At 41.7% G+C, this 19390-nt stretch overlaps 1 protein-coding gene across 2 annotated transcripts; it reads left to right on the top strand.

Annotated features, from left to right (window-relative positions):
- Positions 1-2290: 2290 nt before the first annotated feature.
- PLVAP (plasmalemma vesicle associated protein) lies at positions 2291-17993 on the top strand. Of its 2 annotated transcripts, XM_058163296.1 has the most exons (6): positions 2291-2719; positions 4449-4545; positions 5334-5950; positions 8109-8319; positions 15912-15999; positions 16565-17993. In XM_058163296.1, the coding sequence occupies exons 1-6, from the start codon at positions 2357-2359 to the stop codon at positions 16569-16571; spliced, it is 1383 nt and encodes a 460-aa protein (XP_058019279.1). In that variant the 5' UTR covers positions 2291-2356; the 3' UTR covers positions 16572-17993. The 2 variants fall into 2 exon arrangements, with proteins under 2 accessions (XP_058019279.1, XP_058019280.1); XM_058163297.1 differs by lacking the exon at positions 16565-17993 and having other exon boundaries at positions 15912-16003.
- Positions 17994-19390: the final 1397 nt, after the last annotated feature.

Raw genomic sequence — 19390 nt, 5'->3', positions numbered from 1 at the left:
TATCCTTGGTCTGAATAGTTGTATGTAGGCCACCTTAATCCGAGGATCCTATAGTGACAATTTGTGACTCTCCCAGCTGGCTTTGAACAAGAAAAATCATTAGGAGAAGCTGGATTCACTTAATGACCACATGGTTGACTTAACAACTGCGGTGATTTGCTTAACAACCATGGCAAAAAGTCATAAAATTGGAGGTGAGTCACTTAATCCTCTTGCTTAGCAATGGAAATTCTGGTCCTCAAGGACTACCTGTACCTGCAGACAGCTGTCAGAGGCATCCTAGTTCGAGGTGTCACATCACAAGCAGCCACCCATAAAAAAAGACTAAATAAAAACAAGACCTTGTTTAAGGAGTGATTTCTGATCCTAATTATCTATATCTGGGGTCCAGTCCAGGGGTGAAATGCTCCCAGTTTGGACCGGATCACCTGATCCGGTAGCAATGGAGGCAGGTGGTTTGGAGAACCGGTAGCAAAAATCCCTCCCCCACCCCATGCCCAGCTGAGCTGCGCGATCATCAGAGGTTGTTTTTTTTTACTTTTAAAAGCATTTTTTCTTCGGCCAAAAAATGCTTTTAAAAGTAAAAAAAAAAGCCTCTGATGATCATGTGGCTCAGCTGGGATCATCGGAGGCTTTTAAAAGCATTTTTTTACAACCTCTTCAGCTGAAGAGGTTATAGAAAAAATGCTGTTAAAAGTTAAAAAAAAAAGTTGGCCATGCCCACCCAGTCACCCCCACCACCACCAAGCCACACCCACAGAACCAGTAGTAACAAATTTTACATTTCACCTCTGGTCCAGTCCAATTGATTTTTATCAAGACTGGATAGACTAAAGATTGTTCCGATAAAATAAGGGGCGTCAAGCTTCCCAAAGACTTGGCCTCTTATTCTAAGTCTCAAATAGGTTTTCAAAAGAACTCCCCTGCACATAAATCATACACCCAAAATTGCCATGTGGTCCCAGAATATGGCGGTGCTTTCCAGAGAGGTTGTGTGACCATCAAAATGTTGTTTGGATGGCCAGAAGTGACTGATCAATAGTTCGCTTAGTGACCATTCAAAGTTACAACAGCACTGGGAAAAATTGACTTGTGACCGTTTTCACACTTATGACCATGGCCACATCCCCATGGTGACGTGATTTACATTCGGAACTGACTCACATTTATGACGGTTGCAGTGTCCCGTGGTGATATGATTTATTTATTTATTTTTATTTTTATTATTTAAATTTGTATACCGCCCTTCTCCCGAAGGACTCAGGGCGGTTCACAGCCAAGTAAAAATACACAATACACTATAAATACAATTAAAATACAATTTAAGAAACTTATTAAATTGGCCACAATTAAAATTTGGAGATAAAACCCATTAAAAACCCATAACTTAAAAAACTAACCCAGTCCAGCGCAGATAAATAAGTAAGTTTTAAGCTCATGAAAGGTTGGAGGTCGGAAGTTGACGAAGTCCTGGGGGGAGTTCGTTCCAGAGGGCGGGAGCCCCCACAGAGAAGGCCCTTCCCCTGGGTGTCGCCAGACGACACTCGCGCCGACGGCACCCTGAGGAGTCCCTCTCTGTGATCCCCTTTTGCAACCTGCTGACAAGTCAGTGGGGGAACCAGATTCACTTAACAACCGTGTGACTAATTTAGCAACGGCAGGGATTGAGTTAACACCTGCGGCAGGAAAGATCGTAAAATGGGGCAAAACTCACTTAACAATTTTCTCACTTTAGCAAGCTAAATTTTGGGATCGATTGTAGTCGTACGTTGAGGACTACCAGATCTGTTTCTGAGGAACCCTCCAGATTCTTCCTTCCCTTTTTACCCACCAGAAACCCACTCCTCAGTGGCTCTCTTGTTCGTGACTCAATTTTGGAGGGCAAAGAGACGGAAAAGGGCTGGACAGGACATGCTTGCTCCAGCCTGTTTGGCTTCTGTGCTCTGAAAGCAGAATGAGGTTTTCTCTTTAGGTGACAAACATTACTTTGGGTCAATCCCATCCCCTGCCAAGAGAAGTGGTTGACGTCTTTCAGAGGGTCCTCTGAGACCAAGTTAACGAAGGGGAGGCAATGCTTGGCCTTGTTTTGACAAAGGGGGTGAGCGCGGGCCAGCAGAAAACAAACAAGGAAAGAGGAAACTGTTCTTTGATTTCCTGATAACAATACTGCTTTCTTGGAATGGCGGCTGTGTTATGCTAACCCAGAACCACCAGCTTCTCCAACGAAGCAGGAAGGAAACAAGGAGCCAAGTGGGAGGAAATATTAATCAGATGCAATATAAACAGTGGGAGATGTATGCCTCCACCCAGTTGAACCCGAAGGCTGAATCGTGAACTAACCAAGGGAGTTGATAACATGATGGAGAAGAATGCATACACGATGGCCACCTTGGGCCTCAACGCCAAAGATGGCCTTCAACCAAAGCGGGATTGTGGCTTCTACATGAAATATTTCTTCCTCTTCCTCTCCCTCATCCAGTTCCTTATCATTTTGGGATTGGTACTTTTTATGATCTACAGCAACCCCCGGGAAGCCACCGAGAAGCACCTCAAGGGCTTGACGAACCAGCTGCAGGAGAGTGAGAAGAAGATCAAAGCCCTCAACGAAGAGATTGGCAAATTCAAGCGCCAGCTTAACGCCACGGAGAAGGAAGCTCGTCTGGTACAGACCCAAATGCTCAGGTTGAACACCACCTTGAGGTTTTGCAACAATGAAAAGGTAAGCCCTGGGAGAGGAAGACTATAGAGACAGACACGTCTTCAGGTTGCCATGAGCAGCCACCTTTTTCTATGCATTTATAGACACGAAGTTGAGTTCCTCTTCCAAAGGAAGGGAATAGAATAGAATAGAATAGAATAGAATAGAATAGAATAGAATAGAATAGAATAGAATAGAATAGAATAGAATAGAATAGAATAGAATAGAATAGAATTTTTTATTGGCCAACTGTGATTGGACACACAAGGAATTTGTCTTGGTGCATATGCTCTCAGTGTACATAAAAGAAAAGATATCTTCATCAAGGTACAACATTTACAACACAAATGATGATCAATATATCAATATAAATCATAAGGATTACAGAGTTAACAGAGTTACAATCATTAGTGGAAGGAGATAGGTGATGGGAACTATGAAACGATTAATAGTAGTGCAGATTCAGTAAATAGTCTGACAGTGTTGAGGGAATTATTTGTTTAGCAGAGTGATGGCCTTTGGGAAAAAACTGTTCTTGTGTCTAGTTGTTCTGGTGTGCAGTGCTCTATAGAAAAAGGATAAACGCATGGACAAGGAGGATGGAATTATGAAACGCCTTGAAAGGTTTTTCTGTTAGATAGGGCATTATAAATGATTAAATATTAGGTTATTTAATTTAATTTAAATTCAAATTTAATTTAAGTTAACCTATGGTAAGGTGGGTGGCCATGGAGACACGCTTTAATAAAGGCACGGGTATTAGTCATGATGGCTACATTAAACTTCCATATTCAGAGGCAGTCTCTGAAGTAGCAGACACCAGAGAATAAATGCCAGGGAAAAATGTTTCTGCCTTGGACATCTGTGTTACCATTGTTGGAAATAAGGGGGTGTGTTGGATTCTTTCCGCTTCAGATGATAGCTCTGGCACTTAACCCACAAAGTAAGTGTTCTGCAACCCTCAACGCTGTTCAGATCTTTTCTGGAGACTCTCCCCAATCCTAAGAACTTGGGGTGGGTGGGTGGTCTAGATCAGGGGTCTGCAATCTTGGCTCTTTTAAGAGTTGTGGACTTCAACTCCCAGAGTTCCTCAGCCCGCAAAGCTGGCTGAGGAACTCTGGGAGTTGAAGTCCACAAGTCTTAAAAGAGCCAAGTTTGCAGACCCCTGGTCTAGATCATTAAACCCTTCTAGGATATTGAACACTTGCTGACAAACAAAAGAGGGTTGCCATTGGGGATGCTTCAGAAAACAGAATTCAGGTAGATTGACTCTAAGAGGACAGACCCTTGGAAAATGACCAGCTCCTTGCAAGAGAAGGTTAAACACCTGGAGCAGTCAGTTTGAGAACAATCTTCTCCCAAGAAGTAGAGAAGGACATTTGTGGGAAAACAGCCGATGAGATTGCTTGGGCAGTTGGGGGATTTGTGCCCAACCAGGTCTGGAAGAAATAGTGCGACAGGTTGTTTCCCATTCCATGTCTCTTGAGACAGTATAGTTTGTGACAGTTAATTCGTGTATAGATTGGATATTTTTTTAATGAGATTATTAACCACTTTCACAATCACAATGGTGTTTATGCACCTATTGGAGGCTGACTTAATTTTGTAGAACACATACAAGCCGTTGGTTAAAATCTATTTAATCGGAGGATGCTCCAAAGTTGAGAAGGCTGGGAAGCAAGCCGGTGGCTGTTCTCTTATTCCCCAGCGACCATTGAAGAAACTTAATGGACTTTCCATCCTTTTCTAGACAAAGCTGAAGGAACAACAGCTGAGCAATACAGCAGCTCTCTTAGCGGCAAATGAAAATAAATTCAACTTGCGTTATTTGAATATTAGTTGCATTGGTGAGTATTGCAAACCCATCTTTACTCTCAGCTCTGTAACACAAAACCAGAGAAAGTTGCAGTGATGTTTCCTACTTATTTTTCCTTCTGATTCAATATATTTGCATTGTCTTTGGGCTGTCTTTGAAAACAGTTCAAGAGGTTTTGTTTGGTGCAAAAGTGCCAATATTTGGAGGGTGGATAGGCCACAAAACCAGAGAATTGATTTCCCATGCAGTTAATTATCCACTCCCTAATTCTGACCGTGCCCTGACCATAACATTTTAGAATAGAATACAGAATAGAATTGGAAAGGACCTAAAAGGTCTTCTAGTCCAATCCCTGCTCAAGCAGGAGACCCTATACAATTTCAGACAAAAGGCTATCCAGACCCTTCTTAAAAGCCTCCAGTGATGAAGCAATCCACAACTTCTGAAGGCAAGCCATTCCACTGGTTAATTGTACTAATTGTCAGGAAATTTCTCCTTACTTCTAAGTTGGTTCTCTCCTTGATTAGTTTCCATCCATTGTTTCTTGTCCTGCCTCCTGGTGCTTTAGAAAACTAATTGACCCCTTCTTCTTTGTGGGAGCCCCTTAAATATTGGAACACTGCTATGTAAGGCTACAGTTCTAAAAAGCGACTTAGCTTAATTATATGTAGTCAGTACTTTATTTTATTTTTTTCTGATGATGATTGCAAGGAGATCTGTGGTGGTGTGGTGGAAGAAGAGGGTTCTTTAATGCACACAGTCATGTCCAGTTTTGCAATATTGACCGGCTGGCTTTTGTGCTTGTTGCTTGGTCTACAGCACAAGTGACCGCTCTGGAGAAGCAGCTGATGGCCTCGGAGCTGAAAAGCCAGATGGAGCGAGAAAACTTAAGCCGGGAGAGCAAGTCTTGGCAAGAGAAAGCTGAGAAGGCGGAGAAAGAAAAAAATGAATGCCAGCTAGACAAACTCCAGCTGCAAACGCGGGAACAGAAGTACCAGGAGCTGAAGTCCACCGTGCTCCAAGAGTTAGACCCTGTCCTTAAGAACTTGAAGGCTTCCGCGGAAAAGTTTTTTACTTCCTATGAGATCCATGGCTGTTACCGCATTGAGATTGAAAACACGTTCCGCTCCGTCTTCAGAAATCTGCAGAGCCAACTTGATACGGTGGCACAACAACTTGATCAGAGGGCCAACGAGGTGTCTCAAGAGAATGCTCTGTTGCAAAGCCAGAAGGCTGCTTGTAAGCAACACCTGCAGGAACGGGACCAGCAGCTCAACCGCCAGCAGCAGCAGTTTGAGTTGGAGAAGCAGATCCTCCATGAAGCCGGAGAAATTCAGGCTCAGAAAATAAGGGGTGAATGCAGGAAGACGCACGATGAGAACGAAAGCTTGAAGCTGCAGCTCCAGCAGACCAAACAGGCCTGCATCGGCCTGCGGGTAAAGTTACCAAGACCTCAACTTCTGTTGCTAATGGGCAGAGTTCATCCCCTGATATCTCCATTAGACCAGATCTCAGCAGCTCTGAGATTCTAGGAGCAGCTGCTGCCAGATCGGCCCTGGGCTACAGAAGCATCTACAAGGGATATGGGCTGCCCCCAAAACCCACGATGGTGGCTGAGGCTGTGAGATAGAATCCTGCTATTTTATACCAGTGGTGCCCAAGTAACCCATGTAAAAGGGAGTGAGCTCTCAACTGCACAATTGTAGGCAGCATGGGACCTCCTTATCTGCATCCAAGATATTCCTGGTTGGAAGGACTGGTCTCAGCAGTCCTAATTTAGGGTGGGGGCAGGCTAGCATTGAAGACCTATGCAGATAGTCCTCCACTTACAACCACAACTAAGTCCAAAATGTCAGTTGCTAAGCACAACAGTTGTTAAGTGAGTTTTGCCCCATTTTACGATCTTCTTGCCATAGTTGTTTGAAGTTGTTAAGTTAGTAACACAGTTGTTAAGTAAATCTGGCTTCCCCATTGACTTTGCTTGTCAGAAGGCTGCAAAGGTTGATCACATGACCCTGGGAGACCACAACTGTCATAAATACATGCCAGTTGCTAAGCATCCGAATTTTGATCATGTGATCGCGGGGATGCTGCAATGGTCGTAACCAGTGGTGGGATTCAAATAATTTAACAACTGGTTCTCTGCCCTAATGACCGGCTGGGTGGGTGTGGCCATGGTGGGCGTGGCCAGGGGGTGTGACAGGCAGCACTTGGCCTCCTGCATGCCCCTGGGAGCAAAAAAGGGCCACGGGGGAGGGGCTGTGCTGCACCTCCCCCCTCCAAACACTGTTTGGGCCTCATAGGCCTCCCTGCACTTATCTGAGAGCCAAAACGGGGTGCATGGGGATTTCTGGAAGGGCGGGGTGAGGAGGGGCGGGGCAGGGCCAGCCAGCAATTTTTTTATTTATTTATTTTCACATTTATATCCCGCCCTTCTCCGAAGACTCAGGGCGGCTTACACTATGTCAAGCAATAGTCTTCATCCATTTGTATATTATATACAAAGTCAACTTATTGCCCCCAACAATCTGGATCCTCATTTTACCTACCTTATAAAGGATGGAAGGCTGAGTCAACCTTGGGCCTAGTGGGGCTTGAACCTGCAGTAATTGCAAGCAGCTGCTGTTAATAACAGACTGTCTTACCAGTCTGAGCCACAGAGGTTGAACAACCAGTTCAACCGAAGTGGTGTGAACTGGTGGAATCCCACCACTGGTCATAACTGTGAAAAGCTGTCATAAGTCACTTTTTTCAGTGTCATCGTAACTTCAAACTGTCACTAAACAAATAGTTGTAAGTGGAGAACTTCTGTAGGTGGTGTGTAGAAATAAGCAAACCCCTGTTTAAAAATCTCCTTTTTATGAAACATCTATTTTGGACTTTGGGGTTTAAGATAACCCAGCATCTCTGTTACCCTGTATCTCCTCTGCATTCCAATCACTTATGTTACTTTAAAGACTTAAAGAATTTTCTAAACCGGAAAAGGAGTTTAGTTGTTGCAATAGAGCGAAATGATAATATGGGGAAAGAAGAACTAGGAGGATCCATCTCTGATTTTAGAAAATGCCATAAATTCTTGATAGGATTTTAGGATGCTAAATACAGCTTCAATTGTTAGTGGCATGAGTGGAAAAGAAAATATGTAAAATATAAAACAAGATAACATTTTAAGAAAATAAGTACCGGGAAGTCAACTAGAGGTTACAGAATACAGAATAATAGAGTTAAAAGGGACCTTGGAGGTCTTCTAGTCCAACCCGCTGCTCAGGCCGGAAACCTGTACCATTTCAGACAAATGGTTGTCCAATCTCTTCTTAAAAACTTCCAGTGTTGGAGCATTCGCAACTTCTGGAGGCAAGTTGTTCCATTGATTAATTGTTCACTTACTCTCTTCTGTTTAGTTTATTTCTGGAATTAAAGGCCAGGTTTAAACTGACTGGCCTGATTTTCACAACTACATGACCACATTGTTGAAATTAGGAGATGCACTGTCAATTTGGGGGCTGTAGTTTTCCATTTTTTAAAGCAAACCTATAGACTGTTAATGGGTCCATTCAGGTTTTGGAAAGCTCAATGAACTTATTATTTCCATAGACTTCAGCTCCGGGCAACACGGCTTTGAGGAACCCGTTAAGTCTGGGGCCACCTAATCCCTTTGGCACCTTTCCAAGAAGTTTTGGGAACACAGGAGGTCTCGGGAATCCTCCAGCAAGCTCTAATGTCTTCAGCAGTCCAAGCCTATGGGGGAGGCCAAGTTCACCGGCTCAGCCGAGTTCTGGATCTCAGCGAAACCTAAGCACCGCTGGTAAGTAATTCATTCCTGGAAAGAATGGGGTTTAGCTCCCTAAGATGCCTCTAACTGACCTGAGAATTCATGTCCTAGCATTCACCGATGGGGATCACACCTTTGAGGGACAAAGCAAAAGGATCTGTGCTTTTAGCTTTGAGTATATTTAAGGTTGTGGGGACATAATTATTGCTTATTAGAATAGAATAGAATTTTTTATTGGCCAAGTGTGATTGGACACACAAGGAATTTGTCTTGGTGCATACGCTCTCAGTTTACATAAAAGAATAGATACCTTCATCAAGTACAACACTTACAACACTTAATGATAGTCATAGGGTACAAATTTAACACTTAATGATACAACACTTAATGATAGTCATAGGGTACAAATTTAACACTTAATGATACAACACTTAATGATAGTCATAGGGTACAAATAAGCAATCAGGAAACAGTCAATATCAATATAAATAGTAAGGATACAAGCAACAAAGTTACAGTCATACAGTCATAAGTGGGAGGAAATGGATAATGGGAACGAAGAGAAGATTAATAGTAGTGCATAAATAGTTTGACAGTGTTGAGGGAATTATTTGTTTAGCAGAGTGATGGCATTCGGGGAAAAACTTTTCTTGTGTCTAGTTGTTCTGGTGTGCAGTGCTCTGTCGTTTTGGGGGTAGTAGTTGAAACAGTTTATGTCCAGGATGTGAGGGGTCTGTAAATACTTTCACAGTCCTCTTTTTGACTCGTTCAGTATACAGGTTCTCAATGGAAGGCAGGTTGGTAGCCATTGTTTTTTCTGCAGTTCTAATTATCCTCTGAAGTCTGTATCTGTCTTGCTGGGTTGCAGAACCAAACCAGATAGCTATAGAGGTGCAGATGACAGACTCAATAATTCCTCTGTAGAACTGGATCAGCAGCTCCTTGGGCAGTTTGAGTTTTCTGAGTCGGTGCAGAAAGAATTACTGGATTTATAGTTGCTGTAAGATTGCATTCGCCAGTCTTCTGACTCTGAAGGGTACCATCTTGTAGAATAAGAGAGTTGAAAGGGACCTTGGAAGTGTTTTAGTACAACTTCTTCACAAGCAGGGGACCCTATATCATTCTGGACAAATGGCTGTCCAGTGTTTGTTTTTTTAAATCTCCAGTGATGGAGCACCCACAACTTCTGAAGGCCAGCCTCATTGTCAGGAAACTTCTCCTTAGTTCTAGATTGCTTCTTTCCTTGGTTAGTTTCCATCCATTGCTTCTTGCCTTATCTCCTGGTGCTTTGGAAAATAGGTTGATGCCCCCTCTCATTTGTGGCAGCCCCTCAGATATTAGAACACCGCTGTCATGTTGCCCCTAGTCCTTCTTTTCACTAGATTAGACATACTCCAGTATATCATCTCCCCCAGTCATCTTTGGCTCTCTTCTCTGCACTGTTTCCAGAGTCTCTACCTTCTTTCAAGCTACGGATGATTTGAACTCCAGATATTTTAAGTCCTTGGTTTATGCTAAAGTAGTGTTTCACTTACAACATGTGGACTTCAATTCCCAGAACGGGTGTGCTGGCTGAGGAATTCTGGGAATTGAAGTCTGCACGTCATAAATGCGTGGAGATTGGGAAACACTGTTCTAAAGAGATACTGCTTATTTTCCTGCTATGATTACAGTTCACCTTCCTTTTGGTAAACACTACTTATTTTAAAATAGCTAATGTCCATTTCCCCCTTATTCCAATATACAGCAAGAGCTTGAAAGCTTCATCTTAAGTTTACTTGGGTGACAAATAGAATAACTATGTCATTGGCATGTGAATAATAAAAACAATAGAAGGTGAATTTCATTATTATTATTTTTTTACAAAGGTTGAGTTATGGAACAGACCCAGAGATTGAAAAGAGAGCTAGGATTCACCCTTGCTTAATTCAATTTTCTTATAAAGCTACAATGTCAAGGCTGAAAATGCAATTCTAAAAGTCTAAAAGTACAATTTTCCCACTGTCTCCTTTGCAGCCTGAGAAACTAGAGAGGGTCTCTTCTGAGTCTTTCCTCCCACTTACTACCTGCAGGTTATGCTGTCTCTTTTCTGACCATTCCCTAGGGCAAGGGTCTCCAATCTTGGCAACTTTAAGACTTGTGGACTTCAACTTCCAGAATTCCTCAGCCAGCTGGAGTTGAAGTCCACAAGCCTTAAAGTTGCCAAGGTTGGAGACCCCTGGCCTAGGCAACTTCTCTTCACCCTTTCACTCTTTCAAGATCATTTCCACATACCATCACATGACATACCACCATGGTTTGGTGGGTGTGGCATGGCCTGGTGGGCGTGGCAGGGGAAGGATACTGTAAAATCTCCATTCCCTCCCCACTCCAGGGGAAGGATACTGCAAAATCCCCATTTCCTCCTGATCAGCTGGGACTCAGGAGGCAGAGAATAGATGGGGGTGGGGCCAGTCAGAGGTGATATTTACCGGTTCTCCGAACTACTCAAAATTTCCGCTACCGATTCTCCAGAACTGGTCAGAACCTGCTGAAACCCCACTCTGCATGACAAACACCTCCCCCTTCTTTGGCAACTGAAAGGGATAACCAATATCAGTAAATAGAGAAGTGAGTACTGTTACCCACTAATTAGAGTTTATGGTAAAGAGTTCCATTTCCCAACAGCTGAAACCTGCAGCTGCAAGCAAAGTTTAAAGATCTCAGCAGTAACTATAGAAAGTGAACTTTTTTTTTTGTTTACATTTATACCCCGCCCTTCTCCGAAGACTCAGGGCGGCTTACAATGTATAAGGCAATAGTCTCATTCTATTTGTATATTTTTTACAAGGTCAACTTATTGCCCCCCCAACAATCTGGGTCCTCATTTTACCTACCTTATAAAGGGTGGAAGGCTGAGTCAACCTTGGGCCGGGCTCAAACCTGCAGTAATTGCAGGCTTTGTGTTCTAATAACAGGCTTCTCTATTGCCTGAGCTATCCCGGCCCTAAACTAAATAAAGCATTCTGTAACTTATTTATTTAACAGAATAACAGACTTGGAAGAGACCTTGGAGGTCTTCTAGTCCAAAGCTCCCTGCTCAGGCAGGAAACCCTATACTATTTCAGACAAATGGTTGTCCAATCTCTTCTTTAAAACTTCCAGTGTTGGAAATATAGATTTATTAAATTTTATTAAATTTATCTACCACCCATCTCACAATCCAAAATGACGCTGGGCAGCTTATAATGCCATAAAAGCATAAATACATAAAGATTAAAATTAACCTGAGAGGATTGGATCAGGTATAACATTGCTAAATGTAGCGTGGTAATGCTGAGCCAATTTTCTCAAATGAGATTAACTGACCCACCCCAGAAAGGGGGGTGGAAACAGGCTGTAATCCACCAATGCCAAATTTATCTTTAATTGATTGTTCCAACTGAGCCTCCTGCTTTCATCTTTGAAGCAAGATCTTATCGAATTTTTCCAGATCAAATAATGTATCACTCAGTGTCTATAATTATCATTAAAGAATAAATTGCAAATTGCAATTAGTTTTGCACACTCTTGATTATATTGGGGATTTGTTTTACACTTAGTTCTGCTACTCTTTGCTGAAATTTTAACCATTAGATTCCTATCTGGATGTTGAGTCATGGCAATTGGACTTCTTTGCTTTTTGGTTTGAAACCTTTTGCTGTTTATCCAAGTAGCTTCCTCAGTAGCTTCTTGCAGACTGAAGAAACTACTTGGATAAGCAGGATAATGTTTCAAAACAAACAAAAAAATGAAGTCCAGTTTCCATGACTCAGCTCTACAAAAATACATACAGTTCCAGACAAACTCTATCTGGATGAATTCAGAGGATCTTCATCAACACATTAGATTCCTAGTGCTGTTAATTGTTTAATGCACAATGTGTAATATGTTCATCTCATCTTTTACGACTCAATGAGCTGTAAGCCAGAAAACTATTGATGAGCTATAAAGATGGGCAATAGCCCTTTTAAATCCTGGTACCGTGTAATTCGATAATTGTTCTCTGAAAAGATGTTCTCCACCCAATATATTAATTAGAAATAAATTAATTATTCCGAACCAGCTAGTTGTCATATTAGAAACTAGTCTTGCAATAAATAAGGAGATGATTACTGTCAAGGTGAAATTTTTTAAAAGGATTATAGTACCTTGTTGGTAACATTTGAGGATATTATTGTGTGATCAATGGCACTAATACCCGTAAAAACTTCAAAAGGTGAATTCTGCCTTCAAGAGCTCATTCAACCAAGCCATTTACACTAGATTGACTTGGTGATCAGTTATTTAGTTACTACATTTCCCCCCACTTCCATTTTGGAAATGGTCAAGATGGTCAACATCACAATTATTTCATATTTCCCCCCCCCCAACAGCGACCTTCTAAGAGAGATTGAGCTGAGAGAGTATAACTGGCCCAAAGCCATTTATGGAGCCCTGTGTTTAGGGCTGGACTTGAATGTGGGACTCTCCACTGCTTCCCCAACAACTACCACTGTATACCTTTCTGGCTCTCTATTTAGTCAAGCCCCACACACACATTATTAGTTCCCTTATTTTTTACACAGTAAAGTTTGGGGAGGAACAGACCACTGGGCAGATGTCATACTATTGCATGAATATGCATCGTTCCCATCACCCATCTCCTTCTACTTATGACTGTATGACTGTAACCTTGTTGCTTGTATCCTTATGATTTATATTGATATTGTTTCTTGATTGCTTATTTGTACCCTATGACTATCATTAAGTGTTGTACTTTAGAATTCTTGATGAATGTATCTTTTCTTTTATGTACACTGAGAGCATAGGCACCACGACAAATTCCTTGTGTGTCCAATCACACTTGGCCAATAAAAAATTCTATTCTATTCTATTCTATTCTATTCTATTCTATTCTATTCTATTCTATTCTATTCTGCATATATTGTAATGTACTGTAGCAAAGGGCCATAGGGCCCAACCCAGCATTAAGGTTACCAGCAAGGATTAAATTAGTATTTAGGTGCATTAGAAACAATTCCAATAGATAATCCTCAAACTCAATGTTTTGTTTTATTAACTTACATTACAGAAAAGAAATGTTAATTTCAAACCGGTGTCCTTAGCCAGAATGATACTGGCTCATGATTAGAATGAATAAAAATCAAGAAAGAGAAGAATACAGTAGACTAAGAATGCACTCGAGAAAATTGAGGCATTGGACACATTGTAGGGGACTGAAAATTGAGGCAGGAGGATTGAAGTCAGCTTTGACACGGTTACATATAAATATTGCTGTTCTTAAAGCTCTACTAGACTACATTTTTTAACCACAGAGCTTTGAGAATTAGCCCCAAAATATTGATATAATTTCTTGCAAACTGATAAAGGAAAACATCCTTTCTTATTATTAGCCAGCCCTACTCTTTATTCTGTACTCTATCGTGACTGACAAACAACTGTAAATTGCTGCAATGGTAGAGCAGAAACTATGGTGGTTTCTGCTCTACCATTGCAGCAATTTACAGTTGTTCGTATAAAATAATTAAGAAGATACTTGTCCTAAAGATAACATGGCAAAGACCATGAACCACCCTCTCCAAAGTAGCATAAATATCAAAATGTAGAGCCACTGTCCAATTGCCTTATATTAGAGAGACATTCTGACCCGTGCTTGGACCTTCTGCTTGAGCATTTGGAAATAATACTTATGGAATGACTCTTGGATGCCCAACAGAAGATTTTGTTTATCTCCTGGAATAAATAAATAATAAATAAATAAATAATAAATTCAGTGTAGATATGCAGTGAAATCCAGCAGGTTCTGACAGGTTGTGGAGAACCAGTAGAAGAAATTTTGAGCAGTTTGGAGAACCAGTAGCAGAAATTTTGAGTAGTTCAGGGAACCGGCAATTACCACCTCTGACTGGCCCCAAAGTGGGATGGGAATGGAGATTTCGCAGTATCCTTCCCTTGGAGTGGGGAGGGAATGGGATTTTGCAATATCCTGAGTCCTTCGGGAGAAGGGCGGTATAAAAGTTTAATTAAATAAATAAATAAAATAAACAACAAATTAATTAAATAAATAAAACAGGGGGAGCAATTCTTCCTTCGGGAACATTGGACAGTGTTGAGATATACCCTGTTTCCCCCAAAATAAGACATCCCCTGATAATAAGCCCAATCAGGCTTTTGAGCGCATGGCAATAAGGCCAAGCGCTTATTTCAGGGTTCAAAAAAATATAAGGCAGGGTCTTATTTTCAGGGAAACACAGTAGCAGAGTTTAATGATATTCATTGCAGGCTATCCCTAATTTAAAAGGTAGATCAGGCCAGAAAGGACTTCGTATTGTAATTATGGTCAAATTCAAACTAATAAGAAACTTAATTGACACCAGCTCTAAAACTAAGGCAGAGAAACAGAATATGTATGTATGTATGTATGTATGTATGTATATATGTATCAGGGGTGAAATGCTCCTGGTTTGGATCGGATCACCCGATCCAGTAGCGATGGCGGCGGGTGGTTCGGAGAACTGGTAGCAAAAATCCCTGCCCCCACCCCCCATGACCAGCTGAGCCGCACAATCATCAGAGGATTTTTTTTTACTTTTAAAAGCATTTTTTCTTCAGCGAAAAAAATGCTTTTAAAAGTAAAAAAAAAAGCCTCTGATGATCGCGCAACTCAGCTGGGATCATCAGAGCCTTTTAAAAGCATTTTTTCTAACAACCTCTTCAGGTGTAGAGGTTGTAAAAAAATGCTTTTAAAAGGCTCTGATGATCCCAGCTGAGTTCCTGATTGTCAGAGGCTTTTTTTTTCTTTTAAAGGCAAAAAAAATGCTTTTAAATGAAAACAAAAGCCTCTAACGATCAGGCAACTCAGCTGGGATCGTCAGAACCTTTTCAAAGCATTTTTTTACCACCTCTTAGACCAAAGAGGTTGTAGAAAAAATGCTTTTAAAAGTAAAAAAAAAAAAGAGTTGGCCACGCCCACCCAGTCACATTACCCCACCACCACCACCAAGCCACGCTCACAGAACCAGTAATAATAAATTTTACATTTCACCGCTGGTATGTATGTATGTATGTATGTATGTATGTATGTATGTATGTATGAAATTTATATGCCTCCCATCTCACTATCACCTCTCTGGCTACACTAGACGTTATCACTAAGAAGCACAAATTGTGGAATGGAAATAACCCAACCCTCCATTTCTGCAGGGCAGGGGTTTCCAATCTTGGCAACTTTAAGCCTGGAGGACTTCAACACCCAGAATTCCCCAGCCAGCTTTGCTGCTCCAGGGTAGTCACTGTTCTCTGATCCTGGTCCCAAATGACACCACTGTCTTGAGCTCATTCCGAGTTCTTTCTTAATGTAATATTTAAAACATGTGAGCTTGGATGGATTGCTAGAGTAATAATTCTTCATAATGTATTTTGTCACTTTGACCAGAATGGTGTTTTGCAACCTGGTGTCTTCCACATGTGTTGGGATGCACCTACTGAAGAGGATTTTTACCCAAATATTTTGAGTGGAGGAAAGTAGATCTTTGTGGGTGTAGTAGGAAGGCTGGTGATCCTTTCATTACTATGTGCAAATTTATATCTTCCTTTTTCTTTAGAACAAAACAAACTCCAGATCTTGAAGGCTGCTTCAGAGACTGGAAAGTTGTCAAACTTAGTACCAGTAAATCCAGTGGGACAGCCCAAGTAAGTTTATGAATCTGTGGTTTTCAAGTTTTCCAATCGGAGGGCAGCATCAGGTTAATTTAAGGGGGCTGGAGAACAGAGTTTGTACAAATGCTGATTGATTTTGTACCAGAGGGAGTTGCATAAACACTTAGCTCCATCTCTAAGTTGAAATATTTTGTCTCTAGCAGCAAAATTTCTGAAAGTGACTCTGAGGTTAAAACAAAATCAAGAACAGGTAGCAAATAGGGGTTTCAAAGAATTAGCTTATGAGAATTAAAGCCATGTAATATGATGAAGGGGAAGAAGAAGAAGAAGGTGGGATCAGTTCAAAGGTACTCACCATGATGGCTAAGCAGACTGTAAATCACAAGGAGACCATCTCCGCAAGGTATTGAGAAAGGAAAGGTTGTGGAGTGCACACAATGTTTTTGTGTGCTTCCTAAGAACATCCAGTTAGTCACTGTGAAGAACAGGATGTGGGATTAATATCAACCTTGACATGCGTCCAAATTCTAATGACTGGTCAAGTTATTTTGACAAGCCACTTAATTATTTCCCCGTATTTTGCTTTTTCTTATCCCAGGAGCTAAAGGAAACATTGACGAAGTCAACTAAGAATTCAAAACAGCTCCTAAGCATAAGACTGAAGTGTTGAGTGGGGAAAGGAAAACATTCACCTCTGTGGAAAAGACTTCAAGTAGTAATTCAAGAGAGAAGGCCTGGAAGAGCTTTGGGGCCAGGGGAGAGGATCTCAAGTCGGGATTCTGCCCTCTTCTCTAACATAACTGACATTTAATTCTAGCTCAGTCTTGCACACTGATGTCTTTTACGACCCAACATTGTTTTCCTTCAGTATCTTTGGATTCATACAAAAAACTTACTCCTTCATCGGATTGAGGGTCCATTGAGGAACAATCCACACCAATCCTTCTGTCTCAGGTTTCTTTACTTGTAGAGTTATGGCAAGGATAGAATGTAATTGCTTTGACCAGTGGTGGGATTCAGCCAGTTCAGGCCGGTTCGAGTGAACCGGTAGTTAAATTACTGGCTGGCCCTGCCCCTTTCGGCCCCGCCCCTTCCAGGAGTCCCCACGCACCCCATTTTGGCTCCCAGGTAAGTGCAGGGAGGTCTCCTAGACCCAAACTAGGATGTGGGGGCAGTGCCACCTCCACATCCCCCTTGGTCTGTTTTTACTCCCCGGAGGTGCAGGAGGCTGCGTGTTGCCTGTCACACCCCTGGCCACCCCCACCATGGCCACGCCCACCCAGGCAGTCATTAGGGCAGAGGAGAGAACCGGTTGTTAAATTATTTGAATCCCACAACTGCCTGTGACATCACCAGCCAGATGAGATATGAATGCAATCAGTCAACATTTTCAGTGATTTCATGCCACTACTACATTCATTCAAAATGAAAGCAAAAAGGATGGAAATTGTAAATGCACTCTTCACATAAGCGAGGAGTTGGTGTTCCTGCAGTTTTGTAAGATACTGTGGCATATTTATGTATATAGCTTTATGTAGGCATGCACTCATATATTGGAGAAGTTGTGTTTCTCTTGATTATTAGCTGGGCTGAAGGTCCCCTGTTCACCACTGACATCTGATTATCCAGTCCACTCTAACTCTGTGAGTATCCCACTAAAGTTGATTACAATTACTGTATGTCTGATAACAGAGTTGAAAAGCTCTTCATCTACATTGAAGCTCTGAAGAACTAAAAAAAAAAACCTAAAAAGTATCAAACCAGGTAGATTTGTGGTCTAGCAGTGTTGGCAACTCTCTTTCTCAACATGACTTTGTTTTGGGGTGTCTGGAGGCATCATGCTAGCCTTTTTAGAAACAATATCATGGTCTGTAGATCTTGGTTTGGTCAGTAAACCCATCTTGCATTTGTTCTATTGCAATAACAAATAAAACTGCTATTTACAAAATATATTCCATTCAAATGATTAAGAAGAACAATGTGGGCTATGGAAGATGCACAACTAATAAACATCATATGAAACTCTACCAGAAGTGGTGCTTGATTTTGATAAGAACTGTTGTTTTAACTTTTTTTAACACTCCTTGGAAAGTGAGTTATTTATGAGAAGGAACAAGGGTGATCTAACCTTACATTGCTTTTGTCAACTTCCTCACCTCTCACCCACAAAAATCTTTGTGTCGCAGGGCAGAGTTTCAGTTTTATGCTGGCAAGCAAAATTTCTCAGAGAGAAATTCAAAATATGACTAAATGTATATGTAAATGTCATTTACTAAAAATGTAAATTTTTAGTAAATGACTAAAAATGCAAACGAGAAACATGGATGGCCTTAGTTCTGATTCTGTTGGGAAGCAGAGATGGAACGCTCCCTGGTGTTGTATTTCTTGAAATAATACAGGTAGTTCTCGACTTACAACCTTTCATTTAGCAACCATCTGAAGTTACAGCAGCGCTGAAAAAAGTGACTTACAATGGATCCTCACCAGAGGTGGGATCCTGCCGGTTTAACAACTGGTTCGGTGATCGCATGCTTTGCACGCAACGGCCTGACGCGCACTGTGCGCGCGTGAGCAGTTTTACAAAAACGTACCTTCCACGTTACTGCTGGGGTGTAACACAGCTGAAGCGCAGCAATCCTCTCTGTCACGCGAATCAGCTGAGAAGATATAGGGCAGTAAAGCGCAGGGGCAGGCAGGCGGGTCGACCTGATCGTCGGAGCTAGGCGGTTTGCTCCCAGCTGATCGTCAGAGGTACCGGTTCTCCTGAACTGGTCCGAACCGGTAGAATCCCACCCCTGATCCTCACACTTACAACTATCACAGCATTCCCCACGGTCACATGATCAAAATTTGGGTTCTTGACAACTGGGATGTATTTACAGTGGTTGCAACATCCTTGGGTGGTGTGATCACCATTTGTGACTTTCCCAACCATCTTCCAACAAGTAAAGTCAAGGGAGGAAACATGATTTGCTTAACGACCATGTGATTCACTTAACAACTGCATTGTTTTGCTTAACAACCATGGCAAAGAAAAGTTTGTAAAATCAGGTGTGACCCACTTAACAACTGCCTTACTTACTAATGAAAATTCTGGTCCCAATTTTGGTCCTTCACTACCTTCACTGTGCTCTCTTTCCCTTGCCCCACTCCTGATATTAGGAAGCAAAGCTTTGTTGGTTGATGTTGAGAAGACAATATCAAGAGAATATCTACTGTGGGCAAGGAGGATTTTAAGTTTGCTTCTGGGGAAAATCCGAAACTACATACACAGATGAAAGCAATAGGAAGGAAGGAATAACAGAATAACATAGCTGGAAGGGACCTTGGAGGTCTTCTAGTCCAATCTCCTGCTCAAGCAGGAGACCTAATAGCATTCCAGACAAGTGGCTCTTCTTAAAAGCCTCCAATGATGGAACACCCA

Source organism: Ahaetulla prasina, chromosome 1, assembly GCF_028640845.1.
Source record: "Ahaetulla prasina isolate Xishuangbanna chromosome 1, ASM2864084v1, whole genome shotgun sequence".
Taxonomy (NCBI): Eukaryota; Metazoa; Chordata; class Lepidosauria; order Squamata; family Colubridae; genus Ahaetulla; species Ahaetulla prasina.
This window is presented reverse-complemented; position numbering and strand designations above follow the sequence as displayed.

Bases quoted from the DNA above. Each gene is read 5' to 3' on its own strand.
- PLVAP (XM_058163296.1), top strand. From the start codon at position 2,357: ATGATGGAGAAGAATGCATACACGATGGCCACCTTGGGCCTCAACGCC. The intron at 2,720-4,448 runs GTAAGCCCTGGG...ATCCTTTTCTAG, and splicing joins GGTTTTGCAACAATGAAAAG to ACAAAGCTGAAGGAACAACA. The intron at 5,951-8,108 runs GTAAAGTTACCA...TTATTTCCATAG, and splicing joins AGGCCTGCATCGGCCTGCGG to ACTTCAGCTCCGGGCAACAC.